Source organism: Pristiophorus japonicus, chromosome 1, assembly GCF_044704955.1.
Source record: "Pristiophorus japonicus isolate sPriJap1 chromosome 1, sPriJap1.hap1, whole genome shotgun sequence".
In the NCBI taxonomy this organism is placed as follows: domain Eukaryota; kingdom Metazoa; phylum Chordata; class Chondrichthyes; family Pristiophoridae; genus Pristiophorus; species Pristiophorus japonicus.
Window position 1 is genome coordinate 533,447,529 of NC_091977.1, and position 26,309 is coordinate 533,473,837.

Below are 26,309 nucleotides of genomic sequence, written 5' to 3' on the forward strand. Positions count from 1 at the left end.
AGGGTTCAAATAGCGGATGGCACAGCACATTCCAATTTAAAACATGTAGAGATAATAAAGTCTTCAAAGCCAGGAAACGTATCAATGATGCGCCTTTTAGCCAGAAGAGTTTATTTTCAAATAAACACAAAAACGTGGAACATGAAACTGTGCACACTAAAATGCTGCACTACATACTGTATATCCAAAGTTCCCCACCTTAGTCTAAAAGTTGAGAGCCAAGTGCAGTGTTTCACTGCCACTCTCACGGTTATAGCTAAGTAAAACACCACTTGCTGAATAACCCTGTACTTATCGGGTTATATTTCGTACACATCTTGCACAAAACCACCCAAACTCTCACTTCACACAATGCCTTCATCCCATGAGCAACAGCACCTTAAACTGCCCAGCTTTCCTCCCAATTTTCTAACCTTTTTTCTTTTTCCTTTCCAGCTCTTATTGAACCTAAACCAAGCTATTTTTGAAAGGAACCAGTAAGAACATTAGAATCAGGAGCAGGAGTAGGCCATACAGCTACTCAAACCTGCCCCAATATTCAATAAGATCATGGCTGATCTTCGGCCTCAACTCCACTTTCCCGCCTGATCCCCATTTGCCTTGATTCCCTTAAGAGTCCAAAAATCTATCGATCTGTCTTGAATATACTCAATGACTGAGCATCTACAGCCCTCTGGGGCAGAGAATTCTAAAGATTCACAAAACTTTTGAGTGAAGAAATTTCTCATCTTAGTTCTAAATGACCGACCCCTTATCCTGAGACTATCACCCCTAGTTCTAGACTCTCCAGCCAGGGGAAACAACCGCTTAGCATCTACCCTGTCACTCCCTCTCAGGATCTTGTATGTTTCAATGAGATCACCTCTTATTCTTTTAAACTCGAGAGTATAGGCCCCATTCCACACAATCTCTCATCCTAGCAATCGATTTGGTGAACCTTCGTTGCACCGCCTCTAGGGCAAGTATATCCTTCCTTAGTTACGGAATTTATTTGAGATCAAACAACAATATTTGATGAAAAAGAAGCTCTTAAAAATACCTTGGGTTTATAGAGTTATTAAATATTGGATGTCCACATAGAGGGATAGAATATAAAAGCAAATAGATCACGCTCGAACTTTATAAATCACTGGTTAGGCCTCAGTTTAAGTAGTGTGGACAATTCTGGACACCACACTAAGATATAAAGGCCTTAGAGAAAGGATGCAGGAAGTTTATCAGGATGTTACCAGGGATGAGGAACATCAGTTATGAGGAGAGACTGGTAAAGTTAGGACTGTTATTGGACCAGAGAAGGGTAAGAGGTGACCAAAGAGGTTTTCAGGATGAAGAGAGGTTTTGATAGAATAGAGAGAGAGAAACTATTCCCTCAGGCGAGTGGGTCAATAACCAGAGGTCATAAATTTAAAATTATTGGAAAAAGATCGAGGCACTCAGAGTTGCCAGGATCTGGAACGCTCGACCTGAAAAAATGATGGAAGCTGAATCCATAAATAACTTTAAAAGGGAGTTGGACAGGCACTAGAGGATCAGGTTTTGGACAACAAGCAGGATGTGGGACTAAGCAGGACTGCTCTTTGAGAGCCGGCACGGGCACGCCGGGCCGAATGGCCCCCTCCTGTGCTGTAACTTTCAATGATCTTTAAAATTATTGTGGCAAGAATCTCAAATAATATTGTGGAAGAACACTAGAATGATCAAAAATAATTGTCCACAAACACAACTTGTAATATTTTTGCTGCATCTTGCATTTTCTTTGTGGTGACTGGGTTACTATTATACACCAGAGTACAGCAGCCAAGATATCCAGAAACATGGTTTACAGTCAGTCATTCACGTGCAACTTGTCGTGTTCCGTCCCACATCCCCGCTTTGTGGCCGCAACCTTGCAAGTTCCTCATCCCCCAGTAACCCTCCAATATCCCCAGCATCGAAGCACTGACCACACTTGATCAGCTCCGCTGGGCGGGCCACATTGTTCGCATGCCAGACACGAGACACCCAAAGCAAGCGCTCTACTCAGAACTTCTTTACAGCAAGCGAGCGCCAGGTGGGCAGAGAAAACGTTACAAGGACACCCTCAAAGCCTCCCTGATAAAGTGCAACATCCCACCGACACCTGGGAGTCCCTGGCCAAAGACCGCCTTAAGTGGAGGAAGAGCATCCGGGAGGGTGCTGAGCACCTTGAGTCTCGTCGCCGAGAGCATGCAGAAACCAAGCGCAGGCAGTGGAAGGAGCGTGCGGCAAACCAGTCCCACCCTCCCTTACCCTCACCGGCTATCTGTCCCACCTGTGACAGGGACTGTGGATCTCGTATTGGACTGTTCAGCCACCTAAGGACTCATTTTAAGAGTGGAAGCAAGTCTTCTTCGATTCCGAGGGACTGCCTATGATGAGTACCCCTCCAACTCCCTTTTAAATGTATTTATGGAAATAGCTTCCATCTTTTCAGGTTGAGCGTTGCAGACCCCGACAACAACGTCCCCGTTAAGCTGTGCCGTCGTCTCGAGATCCCGCGCAGGTTGCTTTCCGACTTCACAATGGAAAAACCGCTCGCGTGTAGAAATTTGAATGGACCGCCCGCCAAAAAAATTGAGAGGGAAACATTGCCAGACAGGTGAGTGAGAATATGTAAATAAATGTTGAATGCTACTTGTTGAATGATGCATGAAACACAAAATGTTAATATGCAGGTACAGCAGGTGATCACGAAAGCCAATGGTATCTTGGCCTTTATTGCAAAGGCAATGGAATATAAAAGTAGTGAAGTCTTGCTACAGTTATATAGGGTATTTGTGAAGCCACACCTGGAATACTGTGTGCAGTTTTGGTTTCCATATTTACAGAAGGATAAACTTGCTTTGGAGGCAGTTCTGAGAAGGTTCACTAGGTTGATTCCGGGGTGAGGGGGTTGACTTATGAGGAAAAGTTGAGTAGGTTGGGCCTCTAGTCATTGGAATTCAGAAGAATGAGAGGTGATCTTATTGAAATGTACAAGATTATGAGGGGACTTGACAAGGTGGATGCAGAGCAGAGAGGATGTTTCCACTGATGAGGGAGACTCGCATTAGAGGGCATAATCTTAGAATAAGGGGCCGCCCATTTAAAACAGAGATGAGGAGGAATTTCTTCTCAGGGTTGTAGATCTGTAGAATTCGCTGCCTCAGAGAGCTGTGTAAGCTGGGTCATTGAATAAATTTAAGATAGAAAGAGACAGTTTCTTAAACGATAAGAGAATAAGGGGTTATGGGGAGCGGACAGGAAAGTAGACCCGAGTCTATGATTGGATCAGTCATGATCGTATTAAATGGCGGAGCAGGCTCGAGGGGCCGTATGGCCTACTCCTGCTCCTATATCTTATGTTCCCTGAATAGCTGGATGCTGATGAAATTAGTTACTACATATACATATCCCAAATTCTACTGAAGGATCTTTAACTTAAATCCTCAACTACCTTTAAAAGGTTTGAATCTAAATAGGAACCACAAGGTTGGTATTTTTTTTTTGATTTTGAAATCTTCTGCACCCTACAATGAGATGGTTACTTGCTCAATCTCAACCCTTCCATTCATTATTCAGCTACTATTATTATTCATTCGTTTGCCAATAAAAAGGATTATTTTGGCAATAACGCGTAAAAATAAATCAACGCTGTAAATAGAGGTTTTTATCTATGCGGTCAGACTGCAAATTAGTTAACTTGGGATAGTCTTCAACAGAGCATTCCTTTTAAACACGAAAATTGTTAAATATTAAATACGTTAATACATGCATGCATGTTAACTTGCTAGCAGAGGGCAGCCCCAGAGAGACAATTGTACAGTGGTTAATCTCAGTGTAATCCTAGAGAGCAGGCGTTTAATTAGCAATGGAGGGCTCAGTCTTCACTCCACACCAATGTAAGCTGCACTTTTGCTCTGCGCGACCAGTGTCTCAGTGCGTGGTCCCTTTACATTTATAAGAACATAAGAAATAGGAGCAGGAGTAGGCCACCTGGCCCCTCGAGCCTACTCCGCCATTTAATATCATGGCTGATCTGATCATGGACTCGGCTCCACTTCCCTGCCCGCTCCCCAGAACCCTTTACTCCCTTATCGCTTAAACATCTGTCTATCTCCGCCTTAAATATATTCAATGACCCAGCCTCCACAGCTCTCTGGGGCAGAGAATTCCAGAGTTACAACCCTCATGAGGAGGAATTTCTTCTCTGTTTTAAATGGGCTGCCCCTTATTCTACGTCCCCTAGTTTTAGATTCCCCTATGAGTGGAAATATCCTCTCTGCATCCATCTTGTCGAGCCCCCTCATTATCTTATATGTTTCGAGAAGATCACCTCTCATTCTTCTGAAGTCCAATGAGCATAGGCCCTCAACCTATCCTCATAAGTCAACCTCTTGAACAGCCTCCAATGCAAGTTTTTACCGAGGCGTACAAAAGCATCAGCCTTACGCTAAACATCCGTAAGACAAAGGTCCTCCACCAGCCTGTCCTCACTGCACAGCACTGCCCCCCAGTCATCATAAGAACATAAGAATTAGGAACAGGAGTAGGACATCTAGCCCCTCGAGCCTGCTCCGCCATTCATCAAGATCATGGCTGATCTGGCCGTGGACTCAGCTCCACTTACCCGCCCGCTCTCTGTAACCCTTAATTCCCTTATTGGTTAAAAATCTATCGATCTGTGATTTGAATACATTCAATGAGCTAGCCTCAACTGCTTCCTTGGGCAGAGAATTCCACTGATTCACAACCCTCTGGGAGAAGAAATTCCTTCTCAACTTGGTTTTAAATTGGCTCCCCCGTATTTTGAGGCTGTGCCCCCTAGTTCGAGTCTCCCCGACCAGTGGAAACAACCTCTCTGCCTCTATCTTGTCTATTCCTTTCATTATTTTAAATGTTTCTAAAAGATCATCCCTCATCCTTCTGAACTCCAACGAGTAAAGACCCAGTCTACTCAATCTATCATCATAAGGTAACCCCCTCATCTCCGGAATCAGCCTAGTGAATCGTCTCTGTAACCCCTCCAAAGCTAGTATATCCTTCCTTAAGTAAGGTGACCAAAACAGTACGCAGTACTCCAGTACCATATACAGTTGCAGCAGGACCTCCCTGCTTTTGTACTCCATCCCTCTCGCAATGAAGGTCAACATTCCATTCGCCTTCCTGATTACCTGCTGCACCTGCAAACTAACTTTTTGGGATTCATGCACAAGGAAAAAAAAGGGCCTTGTAAATGTCTGGTGTGTCACCCAGTTCGGGTGGCACGGTTTAATGTTTTGTTTTACAGATAAACTCTAAAAGAGTTTCATGCACAAGGACCCCCAGGTCCCTCTGCACCGCACCATGTTGTAATTTCTCCCCATTCAAATAATATTCCCTTTTACTGTTTTTTTTCCCAAGGTGGATGACCTCACACTTTCCGACATTGTATTCCATCTGCCAAACCTTAGCCCATTCGCTTAACCTATCTAAATCTCTTTGCAGCCTCTCTGTGTCCTCTACACAACCCGCTTTCCCACTAATCTTTGTGTCATCTGCAAATTTTGTTACACTACACACTGTCCCCTCTTCCAGGTCATCTATGTATATTGTAAACAGTTGTGGTCCCAGCACCGATCCCTGTGGCACACCACTAACCACCGATTATCAACCCGAAAAGGACCCATTTATCCCGACTCTCTGCTTTCTGTTAGCCATCCAATTCTCGATTCATGCTAATACATTTCCTCTGACTCCGCGTACCTTTATCTTCTGCAGTAACCTTTTGTGTGGCACCTTATCGAATGCCTTTTGGAAATCTAAATACACCACATCCATCGGTACACCTCTATCCACCATGCTCGTTATATCCTCAAAGAATTCCAGTAAATTAAACATGATTTCCCCTTCATGAATCCATGCTGCGTCTGCTTGATTGCACTATTCCTATCTAGATGTCCCGCTATTTCTTCCTTAATGATAGCTTCAAGCATTTTCCCCACTACAGATGTTAAACTAACTAGCCTATAGTTACCTGCCTTTTGTCTGCCCCCTTTTTTTTTTTAAAAAACAGAAGCGTTACATTAGCTGCTTTCCAATCCGCTGGTACCTCCCCAGAGTCCAGAGAATTTTGGTAGATTATAACGAATGCATCTGCTATAACTTCCGCCATCTCTCTTAATACCCTGGGGATGCATTTCATCAGGACCAGAGGACTTGTCTACCTTGAGTCCCATTTGCCTGTCCAGCACTACCCCCCTAGTGATAGCGGTTATCTCAAGGTCCTCCCTTCCCACATTCCCGTGACCAGCAATTTTTGGCATGGTTTTTGTGTCTTCCACTGTGAAGACCGAAGCAAAATAATTGTTTAAGGTCTCAGCCATTTCCACATTTCCCATTATTAAATCTCCCCTCTCATCTTCTAAGGGACCAACATTTACTTTAGTCACTCTTTTCCATTTTATATATAACTAAAAGCTTTTACTATCTGTTTTTATGTTTTGCGCAAGTTTACTTTCGTAATCTATCTTTCCTTTCTTTATTGCTTTCTTAGCCATTCCTTGCTGTCGTTTAAAATTTTCCCAATCTTCTATTTTCCCACTAACCTTGGCCACCTTTGATACTCTCCTTTATTTCCTTGGTTATCCACGGCTGGTTATCCCTTCTCTTACCGCCCTTCTTTTTCACTGGAATACATTTTTGTTGAGCACTATGAAAGAGTTCCTTAAAAGTCCTCCACTGTTCCTCAATTGTGCCACCGTTTAGTCTGTGTTCCCAGTCTACTTTAGCCAACTCTGCCCTCATCCCACTGTAGTCCCCTTTGTTTAAGCATAGTACGCTCGTTTGAGACACTACTTCCTCACCCTCAATGTTTATTACAAATTCAACCATACTGTAATCACTCATTCCGAGAGGATCTTTTACTAGGAGATCATTTATTATTCCTGTCTCATTACACAGGACCACATCTAAGATAGCTTGCTCCCTTGTAGGTTCTGTTACATACTGTTCTAAGAAACAATCCCGTATGCATTCTATGAATTCCTCCTCAAGGCTACCCCGTGCGATTTGATTTGACCAATCGATATGTAGGTTAAAATTCCCCATGATTACTGCCATTCCTTTTTCACATGCCTCCATTATTCCCTTAATTATTGCCCGCCCCACCGTGAAGTTATTATTTTGGGGCCTATAAACTACACCCACCAGTGACTTTTTCCCCTTACTATCTCTAATCTCCACCCACAATGATTCAACATTTTGTTCATTAGAGCCAATATCGTCTCTCACAACTGCCCTGATATCATCCTTTATTAACAGAGCTACCCCACCTCCTTTCCCTTCTTGTCTGTCTATCCGAATTGTCAGATACCCCTGTATGTTTAATTCCCAGTCTTGGCCACTCTGCAACCACGTTTCTGTAGTGGCCACCAAATCATACCCATTTGTAATGATTTGTGCCGTCAACTCATTTACTTTATTTCGAATGCTGCGTGCATTTAGGTAGTGTTTTAATACTAGTTTTTAAACCATGATTTTTAGTTTTGACCCCTCCTGCAGCCCCTTTATATTCATACATATTGTCCCTTCCTATCACCTTGTGGTTTACACTTACCCCAGTGCTACTCTGCTCTGTTGCCTCCTGCCTTTTGCATTCTTTCTTGGGGTCCTGTTCATCTGAGCTCTCACCCACTCTAACTAGCTCAGAGCCCTCTCCTGGGTTCCGAATACTACTTGCATTGAGGCACCGAGCTTTCAGGCTTGCCTTATTACACTTTGACCTTTTAAAATTTTGCTGTACAGTGGCCCTTTTTGTTTTTTGCCTTGGGTTTCTCTGCCCTCCACTTTTACTCATCTCCTTTCTGTCTTTTGCTTTTGTCTCCATTTTGTTTCCCTCTGTCTCCCTGCATTGGTTCCCATCCCCCTGCCATATTAGTTTAACTCCCCCCCCCCCCCCCCCCCCCCACTCCCACCCCAACAGCACTAGCAAACACTCCCCCTAGGACATTGGCTCCGGTCTTGCCCAGGTGCAGACTGTCCGGTTTGTACTGGTCCCACCTCCCCCAGAACCGGTTCCAATGCCCCAGGAATTTGAATCCCTAACTGCTGCACCACTGCTCAAGCCACGTATTCATCTGAGCTATCCTGCGATTCCTACTCTGACTAGCTCGTGGCACTGGTAGCAATCCCGATATTACTACTTTTGAGATTCTATGTTATAATTTAGCTCCTAAAATTCGTCTCGTAGGACCTCATCCCTTTTTTTTTAAAACCTATATCGTTGGTACCAATGTGCACCACGACAACTGGCTGTTCACCCTCCCTTTTCAGAATGTCCTGCACCCACTCCGAGACATCCTTGACCCTTGCACCAGGGAGGCAACATACCATCCTGGAGTCTCGGTTGCTGCCGCAGAAACGCCTATCTATTCCCCTTACCATTGAGTCCCCTTTCGCTATTGCTCTCCCACTCTTTTTCCTGCACTCCTGTGCAGCAGAGCCAGCCATGGTGCCATGAACTTGGCTGCTGCTGCCCTCCCCTGATGAGTCATCCCACTCAACATTACTCAAAACGGTGCATCTGTTTTGCAGGGGGATGACCGCAGGGGACCCCTGCACTACCTTCCTTGCACTGCTCTTCCTGCTGGTCTTCCATTCCCTCGCTGGCTGTGGACCCTTCGCCTGCGGTAAGACCAACTCGCTGCACGTGCTACCCACGTCATTCTCAGCATCGTGGATGCTTCAGAGTGAATCCACCCTCAGCTCCAACTCCGCAACGCGGACAGTCAGGAGCTGGAGGCGGTTACACGTCCCGCACACGTAGTCGTCAGGGACACCGGAAGTGTCCCCGAGTTCCCACATGGTACAGGAGGAGCATAACATGTGACGAGCTCTCCTGCCATGACTTAACCCTTAGATACACTTAAATTGGCAACAACAATGCTAAAGTTTACTCACTGTTATAGAAGAGAAAAAAGAAAAACTACTCACCAATCACCAGCCAATCACTTACCCCCTTGGCTGTGACGTCACCTTTCTGTTTCTTTCTACTTCTTTTTTACCATCTCCCTGTAGCTGCACAAGCTCGCCTCTTGCCGACCCCGGACTCGCGCTGCTCCCGACTCAGCGACGCACCTCCCGACCTTGCGGCCTTTTATAGGCCTCACCCTGCTCCCGACCTTTTATAGGCCTCACCAACGGACTCGCTCTGCTCCAGACTCAGCGACGCACCTCCCGACCTTTTATAGGCCTCACTAACTGACTCTCTCTGCTCCCGACTCAGCGACGCACCTCCCGACCTTTTATAGGCCTCACCAACGGACCTCACCATCAAGATCCATGGCGCGGCCCTGGACAACGTGGACCATTTCCCATACCTCGGGAGCCTTTTATCAACAAAAGCAGACATTGACGTGGATATTCAACACCGCCTCCAGTGCGCCAGCGCAGCCTTCAGCCGCCTGAGGAAGAGAGTGTTCGAAGACCAGGCCCTCAAATCCACCACCAAGCTCATGGTCTACAGGGCTGTCGTAATACCCACCCTCCTATATGGCTCACCTCATGTCGCTGGAGAAATACCACCAACGATGCCTCCACAAGATCTTACAAATCCCCTGGGAGGATAGACGCACCAACATCAGCGTCCTCGTCCAGGCCAACATCCCCAGCATTGAAGCACTGACCACACTTGATCAGTTCCATTGGGCAGGCCACATTGTCCGCATGCCAGACACGAGACTCCCAAAGCAAGCGCTCTACTTGGAACTCCTTCATAGCAAACGAGCCAAAGGTGGGCGGCAGAAACATTAAAAGGACAATCTCAAAGCCTCCCTGATAAAGTGCAACAGCCCCAGTGACACCTGGGAGTCCCTGGCCAAAGACCGCCCGAAGTGGAGGAAATGCATCCGGGAGGGCGCTGAGCACCTCGAGTCTCATCGTCGAGAGCGCGCAGAAATCAAGCGCAGCAAACCTGTCCCACCCACCCTTTCCCTCAACGACTATCTGTCCCACCTGTGACAGGGATTGTGGCTCTCTTATTGGACTGTTCAGCCACCTAAGGACTCATTCCAAGAGTGGAATCGAGTCTTCCTCGATTCCGAGGGACTGCCGATGATGATCCTTCCTTAAATACGGAGATCAAAATTTCTGCGCATTGGCGGTATTTACAATGGAAAAGCCACTGAGCGGTCTGCGCGTGACCTTTTCATCACTGCGCGGCTTACAGGGAGCATTGCTCCACACTTGGCATTCAACAACAAAAACTGCAGCTCATATTCCCCTCTCCCGGAGCCGGAGCACATAAATCTAGGCTGACACTCCCGGTGCAGTGCTGAGGGAGCGCTGCACTGTCGGAGGTGCCATCTTTCAGATGAGACGTTAAACCGAGGCCCCGTCTGCTCTCTCAGGTGAACGTGAAAGATCCCGTGGCACTACTTCGAAAAGCAGCAGGGAGGTTAGCCCCGGTGTCCTGGTCAGTATTTATCCCTCAATCAACATAACAAAACCAGATCATCACATTGCTGTCTGTGGGAGCTTGCTGTGCGCAAGTTGGCTGTCGCATTTCCCACATTACAACAGTGACTGCACTTCATTGACTGTAAAGCGCTTCGAGACATCCTGTGGTAATGAAGGCGCAATATAAAAGCAGGTCTGTCTTTCTTTCTCTCTAGCCCAAGGATGTCAGAAGTTGTGGTTCCCAAGTGCAGTCCTAGCTGAGACCAAATGACTCAGGAACTAACCCGGGACAATTTGTTCTATCGCGCATCAACATTTACCTACAAAACCATCACAGGCGTACACATGGCTTTCAAACTTTTAAAATGAAATAATTTCATTTTCTCTCATTGTGCTCGCTGACCTCGATTTTAAAATTCGCATCCTTGTTTTCAAATCTCTCCATGGCCTCGCCCCCTTCCCTATCTCTAATCTCCTCCAGCACCACAACACCCCTCTCCCAACATCTGCATTCTTCTAAATTTGGCCTTGAGCATCCCCGATTTTAATCACCCAATCATTGGCAGCCTTCAGCGGCCTGGGCCTCAAGCTCTGGAATTCCCTCTGTAAACCTCAACACCTCTCTTTCTTCCTTCAAGGCTCTCCTTAAAATCTACTTCTTTGACCAAGCTTTTGGTCATCTGCCCTAATATCTCATGTGCTCGGTGTCAAATCTTGTTTTATAACACTCCTGTGAAGCGCCCTTGGGATGTTTTACTCTGTTAAAGGCGCTATATGAATACAAGTTGTTGGTTATTTCTAATTTAAGAAATTTTAATTAAGAGGGGTGCAAGATTCAAAACTGAACAACTCACCGATGCTAGGGAACAGCGCATGCTCACTCCAAGTCTTGTCAACTAAGGGTACAGTCCATTCTTTTGCCCCTGCATTGGCATCACTGCTTTCCTGGCCCCAAGCAGGCTGATCCGGGCTTCTTTTTGAATTTGCCAGTACTGGGAGTGGTCTCCATTTATCATCCTTGGTGGCGCTGATCTGAGTGGGCAGCTTCGCTGGGATATCACCCCAGCCTCCTCCATTCACCGTTAGCGGTTCACCCCATCCGGGAGCAACTGTGAAGCAAAAGCAAAAGCACATCAACAAAGCCTTATTCAGCATCATGCGTGTCAGCCGTGGCTCAGTGGGCAGCACCTGCCCCTTGGAGTCAGAAGGTTGTGGGGTTCACAGTCCCACTCCAAGGACTTGAGCACATAAATCTAGTCTGATACGCCAGTGTAATGCTGAGAGAACTGTACTGTCGAAGGGGCCGTCTTTCAGACGAAACGTTAAACCGAGGCCCCACCTGCTCTCTTAGGTGAAAGTAAAAGATCCACACAGCATTATTTCGAAAAGCAGCAAGAGATATCCCTAGTGTCCTGGCCAATACTTATCTGGTCATTATCACATTGCTGTGTGTGGGAGCTTGCTGAGCCCAAATCGGCTGCTATGTTTCCTACATTATAACAGCGACGACACTTCAAAAGTACTTTGTTGGCTGTAAAGTGCTTTGGGACATCCAGTGGTCGTGAAAGATGTGGTGGAAATATCTTCACCACCAGAAAATTGACTGGGCCTGAAATACTCGCTGCATTCACCATAAACGTGTTTCACCAAAAAGACAATTTATTTTTACCATAGAAAGCCACATCTTGATACTGAAATTTAAAAAAAATTATCTGCACTCATTTATGAATCGAAGCAACAATCCAAGTAAATTAATCCAGACATCCTTCTCCACCCCCACCCCCAACCTCAGACCGCTGACCTCCCCTCATCCGGCAAAATCCCTTATTTGGCACAGGCCAGGACCCGAGAGTGCCGGGTAAGGGAGGTTCAACCTGCAATTCCTTCCTCGACAGACCAACCTGCTGTTTCTACTCCTTTGGCCTTCCGAGGGCCCAGCCCAGCTGAGACTAACGTGTGTTGCTGTGAAGAAACCGCTTCAGCTGCAACGGCAGGAAGACTGGAATCCACCAAGGAAGTTTCATTGATTCCTTTATCGCGCCTGCGTTGTTGTCGCTTTTCCCGGCTGCTGATTTTCTTTTCCCACGCACCTGTGAAAGAATCAAAGGAAGCCCAGATAACATTTGGAAATTTAAAAAAAAAGAGAACTTGCAAAAATGAATTGGATAAATACTTGGAGAAAAATGTGCAGGGTTATGGGGGAAAAGTGGGCCTAATTGGATAACTCGTTCGAAGAGTCGGTATGGCACGATGGGCCGAAATGCCTCCTTTTGTGTTGTGTCATTCTATGATTCAATAAAAAAAGACTTGTATTTATATAGCGCTTTTCATGACCACCGGACATCTCAAAGCACTTTACAGCCAATGAAATACTTTTGGACTGTTTACACCAACTGCAGGGACTTGGGATCAGATGCAGAAAACACCACATTTTAAGACAGACTTGCATTTATATAGCGCCTTTCACAACCACCGGCCGTCCCAAAGCGCTTCACAGCCAATGAAGTAGTGTAGTCACGGTTGTAATGTGGGAAACGCGGCAGCCAACTTGCACACAAGCAAGCTCCCACAAACAGCAATGTGATAATGACCAGATAATCTGTTTTTTGTGATGTTGATTGAGGGATAAATATTGGCCCCAGGACACCGGGGATAACTCCCCTGGCTCTTTGAAATAGTGCCGTGGGATCTTTTACATCCACTTGAGGGGGCAGACGGTTTTATGTCTCATCCGAAAAACAGCATATCCGACAGTGCAGCACTCCACTGGAGTGTCAGCCTAGATTTTTGAGCTCAAGTTCCTGGAGTGGGACTTGAACCCACAGCCTTCTGACTTAGAGGCAAGTGTGCCACTCACTGAGCCACTGAAAGAGGAGGAATGGGACTAAGGTGCTCTTTCAAAGGTGTGGCACAGGTTACAATGGATCTCCTCCTGCACTGTAAAACTATCCATGATAACATTCGTTAGGGTTACATCTTGCCCAATATTTCTTATGCAGAAAGTGTAAATGTGGACATGCTCTAGACATCTGATTCAATACCCAATTCTAAGCGATCAAAAAAGCAGAAACATTCCTTCATCATATGTTTAATGCAATCATTTAGCTGTATGGATCAGAGCATTTAACTGGGTGTTCTCGTCTAAAATATTGGATTAAATTACCTTGTTTTGACAGGTGATTTGTCAGCTTAAAGTGCTGCACAGTATAAGACAGGTTATCTCTGAATTTCTTGCAACTTTTCTTGTACAGGTAATATGCAACTCAACTGGTATAAAATGACCAAAAATTAAAATTTAGTACATATTTTTAAACCCATCTCATTTTTCAGATGAGTCATTAAAGGGAGACTGAATACAAATAGTTACTGTGAATATTTATCCCTCAATCAGCATCACTAAAAACAGATTATATGGCCATTATCATGTTGCTGTGTGTGAGATCTTGCTGCATGCAATTGGCTGCCACGTTTCCGACATTACAACACTGACTGCACTTCAAAAAGTGGCTGGAAAGCGCTTTGGGGAATGAGGCAGGCGTGAAAGGCACTACATAAATCCAAGTCTTTCTTTTTCTTTCTAATAATGAGTGGATCTCGCGAAGTGCTGCTCATGGGAAGGTGGTCAATATGGCAGCTATTTTGTCACAGGCGCTATGACCAGAATAAGTTGGAGGAGGACACTGTAGTGAAGAGTCTGGATTTCAATACAATTGGGATGGAGGAAGTAATCGTATGGCTAGTTTAAGAGAGTTTGAAAGAGATGGAGAAGAAAATGTCATAGCTGCCACCCATGTCCATACGGACATAGCTAAGAGTAACAAGGAGTGATAATCTCAACACGTCAGTTGATTGTGGGTTCATAGAAACATAGAAAATAGGTGCAGGAGCAGGCCATTTGGCCCTTCGAGCCTGCACCACCATTCAATATGATCATGGCTGATCATGCACTTCAGTACCCCATTCCTGCTTTCTCTCCATACCCCTTGATCCCTTTAACCGTAAGGCCCACATCTAACTCCCTCTTGAATATATCCAATGAACTGGGATCAACAACTCTCTGCGGTAGAGAATTCCACAGGTTAACAATTCTGAGTGAAGAAGTTTCTCCTCATTTCAGTCCTAAATGGCTTACCCCTTATCCTTCGATTGAGACCCCTGATTCTGGACTTCCAACATCGGGAACATTCTTCCTGCATCTAACCTGTCCAATCCCATCAGAATTTTACATGTTTCTATGAGATCCCCTCTCATTCTCTAAATTCCATTGAATATAAGCCTAGTCGACCCAGTCTTTCATCATATGTCAGTCCTGCCATCCCGGGCATTAGTCTGGTGAACCTTCGCTGCACTCACTCAAAAGCAACAATGTCCTTCCTCAGATTAGGAGACCAAAACTGGACACAATATTCAAGCTGTGGCCTCACCAAGGCCCTGTACAACTGCAGTAAGACCTCCCTGCTCCTATACTCAAATCCTCTCGCTATGAAGGCCAACATGCTATTTGCCTTCTTCACCGCCTGCTGTACCTGCATGCCTACTTTCAATGACTGATGTTTTAAAAATGTGGTGAGGGTTTCTGCCTCTACCCCCTTTTAGGCAATGGGTTCCAGGCCCCCACCACCCTCTGGGTGAAAACATTTCCCCTCAAATCCCCTCTCAACCTCCTACTTTAAATCTATGCTCCATGGTTGTTGATCCCTCTGACACCCAGGTCTTGTTGCACCTCCCCTTTTCCTAATCCGTCACCATTCAGATAACAGTCTGCCTTCCTGTGCGCTGCTTCTTTTGAAATTGGGTAGCTCTTTCAAAACAGCCAGCAGAGACGTGATGGGCTGAATGGCCTCTTTCTGTGCTGCATTATCTGAAGCTTCTAAATCGCTGTCTCACCCAGGAGTATAGCAGCAGGCTTCGGGAGGACAGAGGCAGACTGGTGAAATAGCCAGACACATGGAAGATGATATTTAACGCAGAGAAGGTTAAGGGGAGATTTAATATTGCGTTAGGGGCCCTGGATGGTGCACTCACACAGGAAGGAGAGCAGTTGTTGGGGGTGACTGATAGCAGGTGGGCATCACAGAGGGAATGGCCCTTTTGGATTGGTGAAAGGGGTGGGGACTGGAACGACTTGTTTGGATTGTGTTGGAGGTGACAGAAATGGTGGAGGATGATGTGTCAAAATCAAACATGTTAAAAGTTTTGAATAATCTATTATGACTGGACTTATGAAAACATGAGAGAGTTTAACAGCTATTATACAGGGACGGAAGCTATCGCACTTCAGCAGAAAAATATTTACTTCCATAAGTACATAATTGAATGTAGTGTGAATAATACATCCAACTCAAAATCATAGAAATTTATAGCACGGAAGGAAGCCATTTCGGCTCATCACACTCGTGCCGGCCGACAAAGAGTTACCCAGCCTAACCCTACTTTTCAGCTCCTGGTCCATAGCCCTGTAGGTTACAGCACTTTAAGTGTACAGCTAAGCTCTTTTTAAAAATGTGGTGAGGGTTTCTGCCTCTACCTGCTTTTAGGCAATGGGTTCCAGACCCCCACCACCCTCTGGGTGAAAACATTTCCCCTCAAATCCCCTCTCAACCTCCTACTTTAAATCTATGCTCCATGGTTGTTGATCCCTCTGCTAAGGGAACTAGGTCCTTCCCATCAACTCTATCCAGGCCCCCCATAATTTTATACACCTCAATAAGGTCTCCCCTCAGCCTCCTCTGTTCCAAAAGAAAACAAACCCAGCCTATCCAATCTTTCCTCAGTTAAAATTCTCTAGTCCAGGCAACATACTCATAAATCTCCTCTGTACCCTCTCTAGTGCAATCACATCCTTCCTGTGACGTGGTGACCAGAACTGCACACAGTAACGTATTTTATGCAGTTCAAGCATAACCTCCCCCTGCTCTTGCATTCTATGCCTCAGCTAATAAAGGCAAGCATTCCGTATGCCTTCTTAACCGCCTTATCTACCTGGCCTGCTACTTTCAGGGATCTGTGGACTTGCACTCCAAAGTCCCTTTGTTCCTCTACACTTCAGTATCGTACCATTTAATGTATATTCCCTTTCCTTGTTAGCCCTCCCAAAATGCATTACCTCACACTTCTCCGGATTGAATTCAATTTGCCACTGTTCTGCCCACCTGACCAGTTGATTGATATCTTCCTACAGCTTTCTTCATGATCAACCGCACAGCCAATTTTTGTATCATCTGCAAGCTCCTTAATTATACCCAAGTGCATACTTAAATAACAAGTACATTTTCTCTTGGGAACTGCAAATTTCTCAGATCGCTGGCTTTACTTTGCATATAAACAGAAAGAAAATGTTTCATAGCACATATTCAAAAAGGAGTCCCAGAATCAAAAACAGGACATCTGCTTGTATATAAATTAGGACTACAAATTCAAGAACCAGCCCCAGGCTAACAAAACAAGATCGGTTACCAAACCTTAAGTTAGAAGAGTGGCTATTTGTTTTCCATGCAACAGCAAATAGGAACACAGGAACAGGAAGTGGCCATTTAAAAAAAATAATTTGTTCATAGAAAATAGCAGCAGTAGTAGGCCATTCGGCCCTTCGAGTCTGCACCGCCATTCAATATGATCATGGCTGATCCTCTATCTCAACACCATGGGCCCAAGTTTCCACATGATTTGCGCCTGATTTTTAGGAGCAACTGGTGGAGAACGGACTATCTTAGAAATCGCAATTCTCCACATTTTGTTTTCTGCAGTTCTAGTCAGGTAGAACAGTTCTACTTTGGTAGAACAGTTCTACTTTGGAACAGAATTTTTTCTTCAAAAGGGAGCGTGTCCGGCCACTGACGCCTGATTTCAAAGTTTCCAGTGAAAACGTACTCCAAACTAAAGTAGAATGGAGCAAGTGAAGATTTTTGTAGAACTGAAAAAACCTGTTCTACACATTAAAAAAATCAGGCGCAGGTTACAAATTAGGCGTCCAGAACGAGGTGGGGGGGGGAGGGGGGGGGGAAGGGAAGTCATTAAATTCTATAATAAATCCTTATTTATACTTCTACAAACATTATACAAATAAATCCAACCTGAATAAACATTTATAAGCAAAGAAAAGATTAAATAAACCATCTTCCTACCTGTGTGAAAGTGCTTCAGGCAGGGAGAATGCTGCAGTCAGCCTCACAAAACGAGGCAGCTGTTACCGAACGCGGGTGGGAGGGAGGGAGCCGACTGAACGTGGGGGTGGGGAGGGAAGGGAGCCGACCCGACCGAACGCGGGGGGGGCGGAAGCCGTTCCAGATGGCAAGCGGGAGGGAACCGACCGAACGCGGGGGGGGGGGGGGGGGGGAGAAGAAAGGAAGCCGGTCCAGACGGCGAGTGACCGAACGCGGGGGGGGGGGGGGGGGGGGGGAGCTGTTCCAGACGGCAGGAGGGAGGGAAGGACAGAAGGCTGCAGGAAGCCTCAGAAATTGAGGAGCCATTTCCCGACGGCAAAAGGGGAAGGTTGTCGGGAAACGGCTGCCTCAACTTTGAGGCTTCCTGCAGCCTTCTCACTGCTGCAAGAAACCTCTGTGCTGATGGCAATGTGCTTTTATTAAAAAATGTTCAAAAACTAAACCTACCTACAAAGAACTACAAAAATGGTGGAGTGCCAATGTTTTTTTTCACACTGCGCGTGCGCGAACGCTCCAACGCGCACGCGCAGCGTTGCCGGCAGGAAAAAAACTATTTTAAATAGTACCCGCCCCCTCCCACTTACAAAATCGGCGCGAGTGTAGGCTCCGCCCCCCCTGGGCGCCGCGCCAAACAGACAAGGAGCTGCAGAACGCTCCAGAATCGCGATTTTTGTTTCTGCCGCCGTTTTAGGCGCAAAAAACGGGCGCCCAGCTCGGAGGGGCGCCCGTTTTTTTATCGTGTGGAAACTTGGGCCCATATTCCCACTTTCTCCCCATACCCCTTGATGCCTTTTGTGTCTAGAAATCTATCTATCTCCCTCTTAATACATTCACTGACTTGGCCTCCACAGCCTTCTGGGGTAGAGAATTCCACAGGTTCACCACCCTCTGAAGAAATTTCTCCTCATCTCAGTCCTAAATTTCCTACCCCATATCCAGAGACTGTGACCCCTTGTTCTAGACTTCCCAGCCCAGGGGAAACATCCTCCCCGCATCCAGTCTGAGCAAACCCATCACAATTTTATATGTTTCAATGAGATCCCCTCTCATTCTTCTAAACTCCCCATATACGACAGTCCTGCCATCCCTGGAATCAGGCTGGTGAACCTTCGCTGCACTCCCTCTATGGCAAGTATATCCTCTCTTGGGTAAGGAGACCAAAACGGCACACAATGGGCTCAAATTTGGCTCACCCCATTTTTTGGCGTCGCTTTTCTCCGTTAAGTGCGCCGAAAAAAATTGTTCCCCATTCTGGCGGCTGTCCGGTCTCTCCTCGGTCTTCGCGCACCGTGGCCAGTCGGGCCGGGGGCGGAGCCAGCGTCCTGCACTGAAAACAGTGCCGGGACGTATGCACGTGCGCACTGGAGTGGTTGCACATATGCAGTAGCTCCTCGCCCCCAGCCTCTCAGTATTGTGCTGCAGCCACTGTGTGTGTGGGGGACCCGATGCCCACTCCTATCCCTGGCCGAGTGACCTCCTGGTGCGATCGACCTCAGGTTTGAAATTTTATGCACTGTAGCTATTTTTCAACTTTCTTAATAGCTTGTCATTTTCCTGGACTTTTGGATATTTTGAAAAAATTATGTAATACGTTTTGTCTCGTGAATAGTGGTGACCATTTGTCGAGCCTATTCACCTGGTGCTATTGTGAAAGAACATAAGTGACGGAGGAACACAGAGAATATCTTATTTATTGAAGTAGACTTTATTTAGATAATGTGGGCTCAATTTTGGCCCAGTATAATCATTGCAAACAAATAGTTTTTTAAATTAGTTGAGAGATTAGGGCAATTTAATTCAACTATCTTTTACTACTTTTATTTTTGTAGTTTAAGCTTCCATGAATGCTTCTGTTGTATAATAAATTAACTTTGCGAAGTTTATCATATGATGTCCTGTATAGCTGTTTGATCCTATTTATATTCTTTAGTCGAGTCATTAAGTTCTGCTGGCCTCCGATGTACCTACCTGCGCTGATTTCTTAACTCTCAGCAAGGGCTTTCTGTGCGGCCATATACGCTGGCCTTAGATTTGGAATAACTATTAGCTGGCCAAAGTGGCTTAAATGGCCAAAATTGGCTTAGGTGGCTGGTAACGCCCCCTTCTGAGTAAAAAAAAAACTTTAAAAATCCTAATTAACTCACTTACACTGGCTCAAATTGAATGTGCAAAATGGGAATTTTTAAGATACTCCAGAAAAATCAAGTTGCTCCAATTTCTGGCCAAAATTTACCTCATAACTCCAGGTGTGGTCTCACCAAGGCCCTGTATAACTGTAGTAAGACATCCTTGCCGCTGTACTCAAATCCTCTTGCAATGAAGGCCAACATACCATTTGCCTTCCTACCTGCTTGCTGCACCGGCATGTTTGCTTTCAATGACTGGTGTACAAGGACGTGTGTTCAGGGAATGTGGTGTCGCCGGCAAAGCCTGCATTCATTGCCCGTCCCTAACTGCCCTCGAGAAGGTGGATTACTATTCCAGTAACATAACCACTATGTTACTGTACCCCATTCAGCCCCTCGAGCCTGTACCACCGCTCAATGAGATCATGACTGATCTGCGACTTAACTCCATATATCTGCCTTTGGCCCATATCCTTCAATACCTTTGGTTAACAAGAAGCTATCAATCCGATTTAAAATCAATTGATCTAGCATTAATTGACATTGTGGAAGAGAGAGTTCCAAAACTTCTACCATCCTGTGTGTGTAGAATCATTTCCTAATTTCACTTTTGAAAGGTCTGGCTCTAATTTATAGACTATGCCCCCGAGTTCTACAATCCCAGAGTCCTTTTTAAACATTCAAACCGTATTGACCTCCTGAGTGAGGAACGAATCCATCACATTTGAAGCTGGGCACAGAAATGAGCTTTCTTTCTTCAGCCTTGGTTCTTGCCTTTATTGTGGTACTGAACATAGGATGGTTACTGGGAGTCGAGGCCAAGTGGTGGGTGGAACGGAATCACATTCCCAAACATCTCAAACATAATGAAGAGCGAGATTTTTTACAATTTAACTTACAATTCAAACTAAAAGCTACAATTAAAACCATCTTGTCTAAGCCTTTGAGAGGTTAGGCAAAAGGCCAGTGGTTGTGGTCTTTGAGGGAAGTAATGGTATTGGTGGGACCAAGAAAGGCATCCTGTGTAACGAATGTGAGCTAGTAAGAAGCAAGAGCACAAGGCTAGTATTCTCAGGAACTAACCTCTGCCATGTGAAAAACCCGAGAGGCGGAGAGAAAGATTAAACAGCTGAACGAGCAGCTGCAAGAGTGTTTTTTTGGTGAGAGTTTCACGTTAGAGATACACTGGGCCATATTGGGAACAGGAGTTGGTTGGAGAGGAGCAGAATGCCCAAGATCCTCGATAAAAGTTGCGGCAGTTAAGTTAAACTGGCAAACTCAGGTGGGATAGAGAGACTTAACAGATTGGAGAGAACATAAGAATTAGTCGGCCACACAGCCTGCTCCGCCATTCAATAAGATCACGGCTGATCTTCGACCTCAACTCCACTTTCCCGCCCGATCCCCATATCCCTTGATTCACCTAGAGTCCAAAAATCTATCGATCTCAGCCTTGAATATACTCAATGAGTCAGCGTCCACAGCCCTTTGGGGAAGGGAATGCCAAAGATTCACAACCCTGTGAGTGAAGAAATTCCTCATCTCAGTCTCAAATGGCAGACCCCTTATCCTGAGACTATCACCCCTGGTTCTAGACACTCCAGCCCCTGGTTCTAGACACTCCAGCCAGGGGAAACAACCTCTCGGCATCTACTCTGTCAAACCCCCTCAGAATCGTATGTGTTTTAATGAGAGCACCTTTCGTTCGTCTAAACTCTAGAGAGTATCTACTCAATCTCTGCTCATAGGATAATCCACTCATCCCAGGAATCAATCTGGTGAACCTTTGTTGCACTGCCTCCAAGGCTAGTATATCCTTCCTCAGATAAGGAGACCAAAACTGTACACAGTACCCAAGTGTGGTTTCACCAAAGTCCTGTACAATTGTAGCAAGACTTCCTTGCTCCTGTATTCCAACCCCGTGCAATAAAGGCCAAGATGCCATTTGCCTTCCGAACTGCTTGCTGTACTTGCACGCTAACTTACTGTACAAGAACACGGCCAAGTCAGAGTATATTTAAGAGGGAGATAGATTTCTAGACAAAAAAAGACATCAATGGGTATGGGGAAAAAGCGGAAATATGGTGGATAGCAGGATCAGCCATGATCATATTGAATGGCGGTGCAGACCCGAAGGGCCGAATGGCCTACTACTGTTCCTATTTTCTATGTTTCTAACATCTAAATCGCTCTGAACATTCAATAGTTTCTCACCATTTAAAAAAATATTCTGTTGTTCTATTCTTCCTACCGAAGTGAGTAACCTCAGCAGCATCAACAAGTAGTAAAGTTAACAGGCAAAGCAGGTGAAAATAATGGCCTAGAAATTGCAGTCGGAGGCTTCCCGCGGGCAATTGCCTCCGACCTGATATTTCTACCAAAGTACCTGGTGGCCCGGGAGGAGCGTGGGATCCCGGTGGGAAGGCCTTCTCGTCCCGGAAGGAACGCGAAACGCGCTCCCGTCCTCCAGGTTCCCATGCAGAAGGTGCAGTCACATGTGACTGCTCAACCAGATACAGTATTTCAGAGTTTTCTCATTAATAGCAATGGGAACTCCGTATCGACCAGTTCTCATTGCAATGAGAAGAAAACTCACTAAACACAATAAAAACTAAAAAAAGACACCTCACAATTAAAATTAATTGAAATTAAAGTTAATGAATATCTTAGAGGAAAAACTTTTAAAAGTTTTAATGATGGTTTAAAATAAATTTAACGTAGTGAGCAGAGTTTTTAAAAATAGTGTTTTTTAAAATTTAATTTAATTATATTTTTGTATGTTTTAAAACTCCACGCCTGCTTTTATCAGGCGCAAGAGTTTTGAGGACATTTGCTGGGCAAGATATGGGTAAATCCCGCAATCTTGCCGAAGCAGATGTCCTGGCTCCCGATATGCACTGGAAGAGTCAGTTTTTAGCACATGTGCATTGTGCGCTGAAAACCGGCTTTTGTGATGCCTTCCCGAGTCCATGCACTCCGTACGGATCCGGGATGGCCGGAATTTCCAGACCAATAGAGGAGGTGTAGAGAGATGTACACCCTCAACTTTTTATTTTAAATATTTGTTCCTGGGATGTGGGCGTCACCAGTAAGGCCGGCTTTTATTGCCCATCCCGAATTGCCCACGAGAAGGTGGTGGTGAGTCGCCTTCTTGAGACACTGCACTCCTTATGTTGAAGGTGCTCCCACAGTGCTGTTAGGGAGTTCCAGGATTTTGACCCAGTGACGATGAAAGAACAGCGATATATTTTCAAGTCAGGATGGTGTGGAACTTGGGAGGTGGTGGTGATCCCATGCGCCTGCTGCCCTTTTCTTTCTTGGTGGTAGCGGTCGCGGTTTTGAGAGGAACAAACTAGTCAGTAACCTACAAACATTATCTACGGAAAACGGGTGAGAAAGTCAAAACCCCAAACTTGCCCGCTCTGCCTGCGAGGGAACACCTCCACTTTACGCTCACCTTATCTTGCGCTCTGCTATTCACAGTTGCAGAATATTACGCTCCTGTTTGGGCACACTCTCACGCTAAGCTGGTGGATACTCAACTGCATTCTACCACGTGCCTCGAGTCATGCACATTGTGCCCTCCCGCAGTTGCCAGTCCTCTGCAACATAGCTTCCTCCATATTGTCATTGAGATTCAGTAACAAAACTAGTGAAAAGACTGTGACAAAATCATGTCGCCAATTCGCTCAGAGGGATATGGGGATCGGGCGTGAAAGTGAGAGTTGTGGTCGAAGATCAGCCATGATCATATTGAATGGCGGAGCAGGTCGAGTGGCCGTATGGTCTACTCCTGCTCCCAATTCCTGTAGTCTGATGCCCAACAGTGAGGCTCTCTTCGAGGCACCCAGGATGGCCAACCTTGCACGATTCCATTGCCTTTCCCTCAACAACATACTGTCGTGAACACTGGACAGCAGGTGCCGTTATAAAATCATCATCTCCGACCCTGCTGTCCATCAACTAGGATTGAACTGGCCACGTCATGGCTGAGGAATTCTCAACCGTTTCATACTGGACAGGGTAGTGCACCTCAAATCTTCCCATAGAAGGCTTTTGAGTCAACGACAAATGTCCTCATGGCTGATTTTGACTCAGTGATGATGGAGGAGTGGCGATATACTTCCAACACTCAGGATGGTGTAGAGAGAGATTTACCTCAGGGCACCCTTAACTCTTTATTTTAATTATTTGTTCATGGGATGTGGGTGTCAACTTGCAGGTCAAGATGTTCCCATGCGCCTGCTGCCCTTGACCTTCTACGCAGTAGAGGTCGCAGATTTGGGAGGTGCTGTCGTAGAAGCCTTGGCCATGATGCACACTGCAGCCACGGTGTGCCGGTGGTGGAGGGAGTGAATGTTTAAGATGGTGGATGCGGTGTCAATCAAGCGGGCTGCTTTGCCCTGGATGCTGCCGAGCTTCTTGATTGTTGTTTCAACAACTTTTATTTATATAGCGCCTTTAACGTAGTAAAACGTCCCAAGGCGCTTTTCAACAGTGTTAGACAAAACAGATAAATTTGACACTGAGCCACAAAAGAAGAAATTAAGGCAGATGGTTAAAGTAGGTGGTTTTAAGGAGCGTCTTAAAAGGAGGAAAGAGAGAGGTAGAGGGGTTTAGGGAGGGAGTTCCAGAGCTTAGGGCCCAAACAGCTAAAGGCACGACCACCGATGGTTGAGCAGTTATCAGGGATGCTCAGGAGGGCAGAATTTGAGGAGCGTAGACACCTTGTGGGGTTGTGAGGCTGAAATAGATTACAGGGATAGGGAGAGGCAAGGCCATGGAGTGATTTACAAACAAGGATGAGAATTTTGAAATTGAGGCGTTGTTTAACTGGTCAGAAAGCACAGGGGATGATGGGTGATCGCGACTTGGTGTGAGTTAAGACACGGGCTGCCAAGTTTTGGATGACCTCAAGTTTACGTAGTATAGAAAATGGGAGGCCACCCAGGAGCAAGTTGGAGTGGTCAAGTCTAGAATGAGGGTTTCAGCAACAGAAGTGCTGAGGCAAGGGCAGGGGTGGAGGTTTCAGCTGCACTCATCCAGGCAAGTGGAGAGTATTCCATCACATTCCTGACTTGTGCCTTGTAGATGGTGGAAAGGCTTTGGGAAGTCTGGCAACCGAATATCCAGCCTCTGACCGGCTCTTGTAGCCACAGTTATATGTGGCTGGTCCAGTCATGTTTTTGGTCAATGGTGACTCCCCGGGATGTTGATGTTGGGGGATTTGGCCATGGTAATGTAATGCCGTTGAATGTCAAAGGGCAGCGGTTAGTCACTCTCCTGTTTGGTCATTACCTAGCACTTGTGTGGTGTGAATGTTACTATATCAGGAATAGTCCAGTACTGGACCAGACTTGCACTTGCACAACTGTACTCCAGCATGGGGTCAATACCTTCAGAAGCTGAGGGCGGGGAGGGGAGGAAGAGAAAGTAAGCAAATGTCAATTCAAAAAAAGGACGGAATGATTTCCATCGTGCAGTACAGACCTTCTTTTCATTCCCCTTCCAAAAACAGCAAAATTCCTTTCCTGTTAGCTAAACTGGAATCACAAGCCAGATTAATATATATTTCATACAAGGAATGTCAGCTGGTGAACCAATTCTCCTCTTGCGGCTGTTGCTAGAATGCAGTTCCACATAGCACCTAATCCAACTCAGCCCTGCAGCAACTCGCCAAGGCTTCTTCGGCAGCACCTCCCAAATCCGCGATCTCTACCGCCTCGAAGGACAAGGGCAGCAGGCACATGGGAGTATCATCAAAGTTCCCGTCCAAGTCACACACCATCCTGACTTGCAAATATATTGTCGTTTCTTCATCTTCGCGGGACCAAAACTCCGTTCTTAACAGCACTAAAATCCTGGAACTCCCTCCCCAACAGCACTGTGGGAGCACCTTCACCACACGGACTGCAGCGGTTCAAGAAGGCGGCTCACCTCCAGCTTCTCAAGGGCAATTGGGGATAGGCAATAAATGCTGGCCTTGCCAGTGATACCCATGTCCTGTGAATGAATAATTTTTTAAAAAGCCAACATTCTTGTTTGACCCTAAATAGGGAGTGCAGGCAGATTACAAACTATTCAATGCAAATGATTGGGAGTTGAATAAATTGATATATTCTAGACGGAGAATAGATTTCTGGATACTAAGGGAACCAAGGGGATAGGGCGGGAAAGTGGAGTTAAAAGTAGAAAGATCAGCCATGATCTTATTGAATGGCGAAGCAGGTTCAAAGAGCCGAGTGGCCTACTCCTGCTCCTATTTATCTTTTTAAACTTTTCCTTCGTAAAAATGTTGAGCGACACTGGGCATAAATCGAAGAGAAATGTGTGGACATGTACCAAAGAGATTTAACAGCCAAGGAAAGATCTGGCTTAGTAATAGTCCTCCTAAATCCTGAGGGACCATATGAAAACTGTATCAGTTACTTCCCATGACTTTCTTTTTCCAATGATCAGTAGCTATTTGCTTTACTGGAGGGCTCCGATATATTAATTCATTGTGGTCCTGTATGTTTGATTATTAGTTTATAGTTAAATTCTTGCACATCTCGTGTAACTTGTCACTTAGCATTAGAACTACAAT

The 26,309-nt window shown here is 45.7% G+C and overlaps 1 protein-coding gene across 2 annotated transcripts in view; it reads right to left on the minus strand.

Annotated features, from left to right (window-relative positions):
• Positions 1-26,309, minus strand: part of mtdha (metadherin a) — a 120,077-nt gene that overhangs the window by 53,520 nt on the left and 40,248 nt on the right. For both annotated transcript variants that reach the window (XM_070896686.1, XM_070896679.1), the window contains exons 4-5: positions 12,336-12,524; positions 11,289-11,543 (exon numbers count right to left, since the gene is read on the minus strand). In XM_070896686.1, the coding sequence (XP_070752787.1) occupies positions 11,289-11,543; positions 12,336-12,524 (444 nt within the window). The remainder of the gene's footprint in view (positions 1-11,288; positions 11,544-12,335; positions 12,525-26,309) is intronic.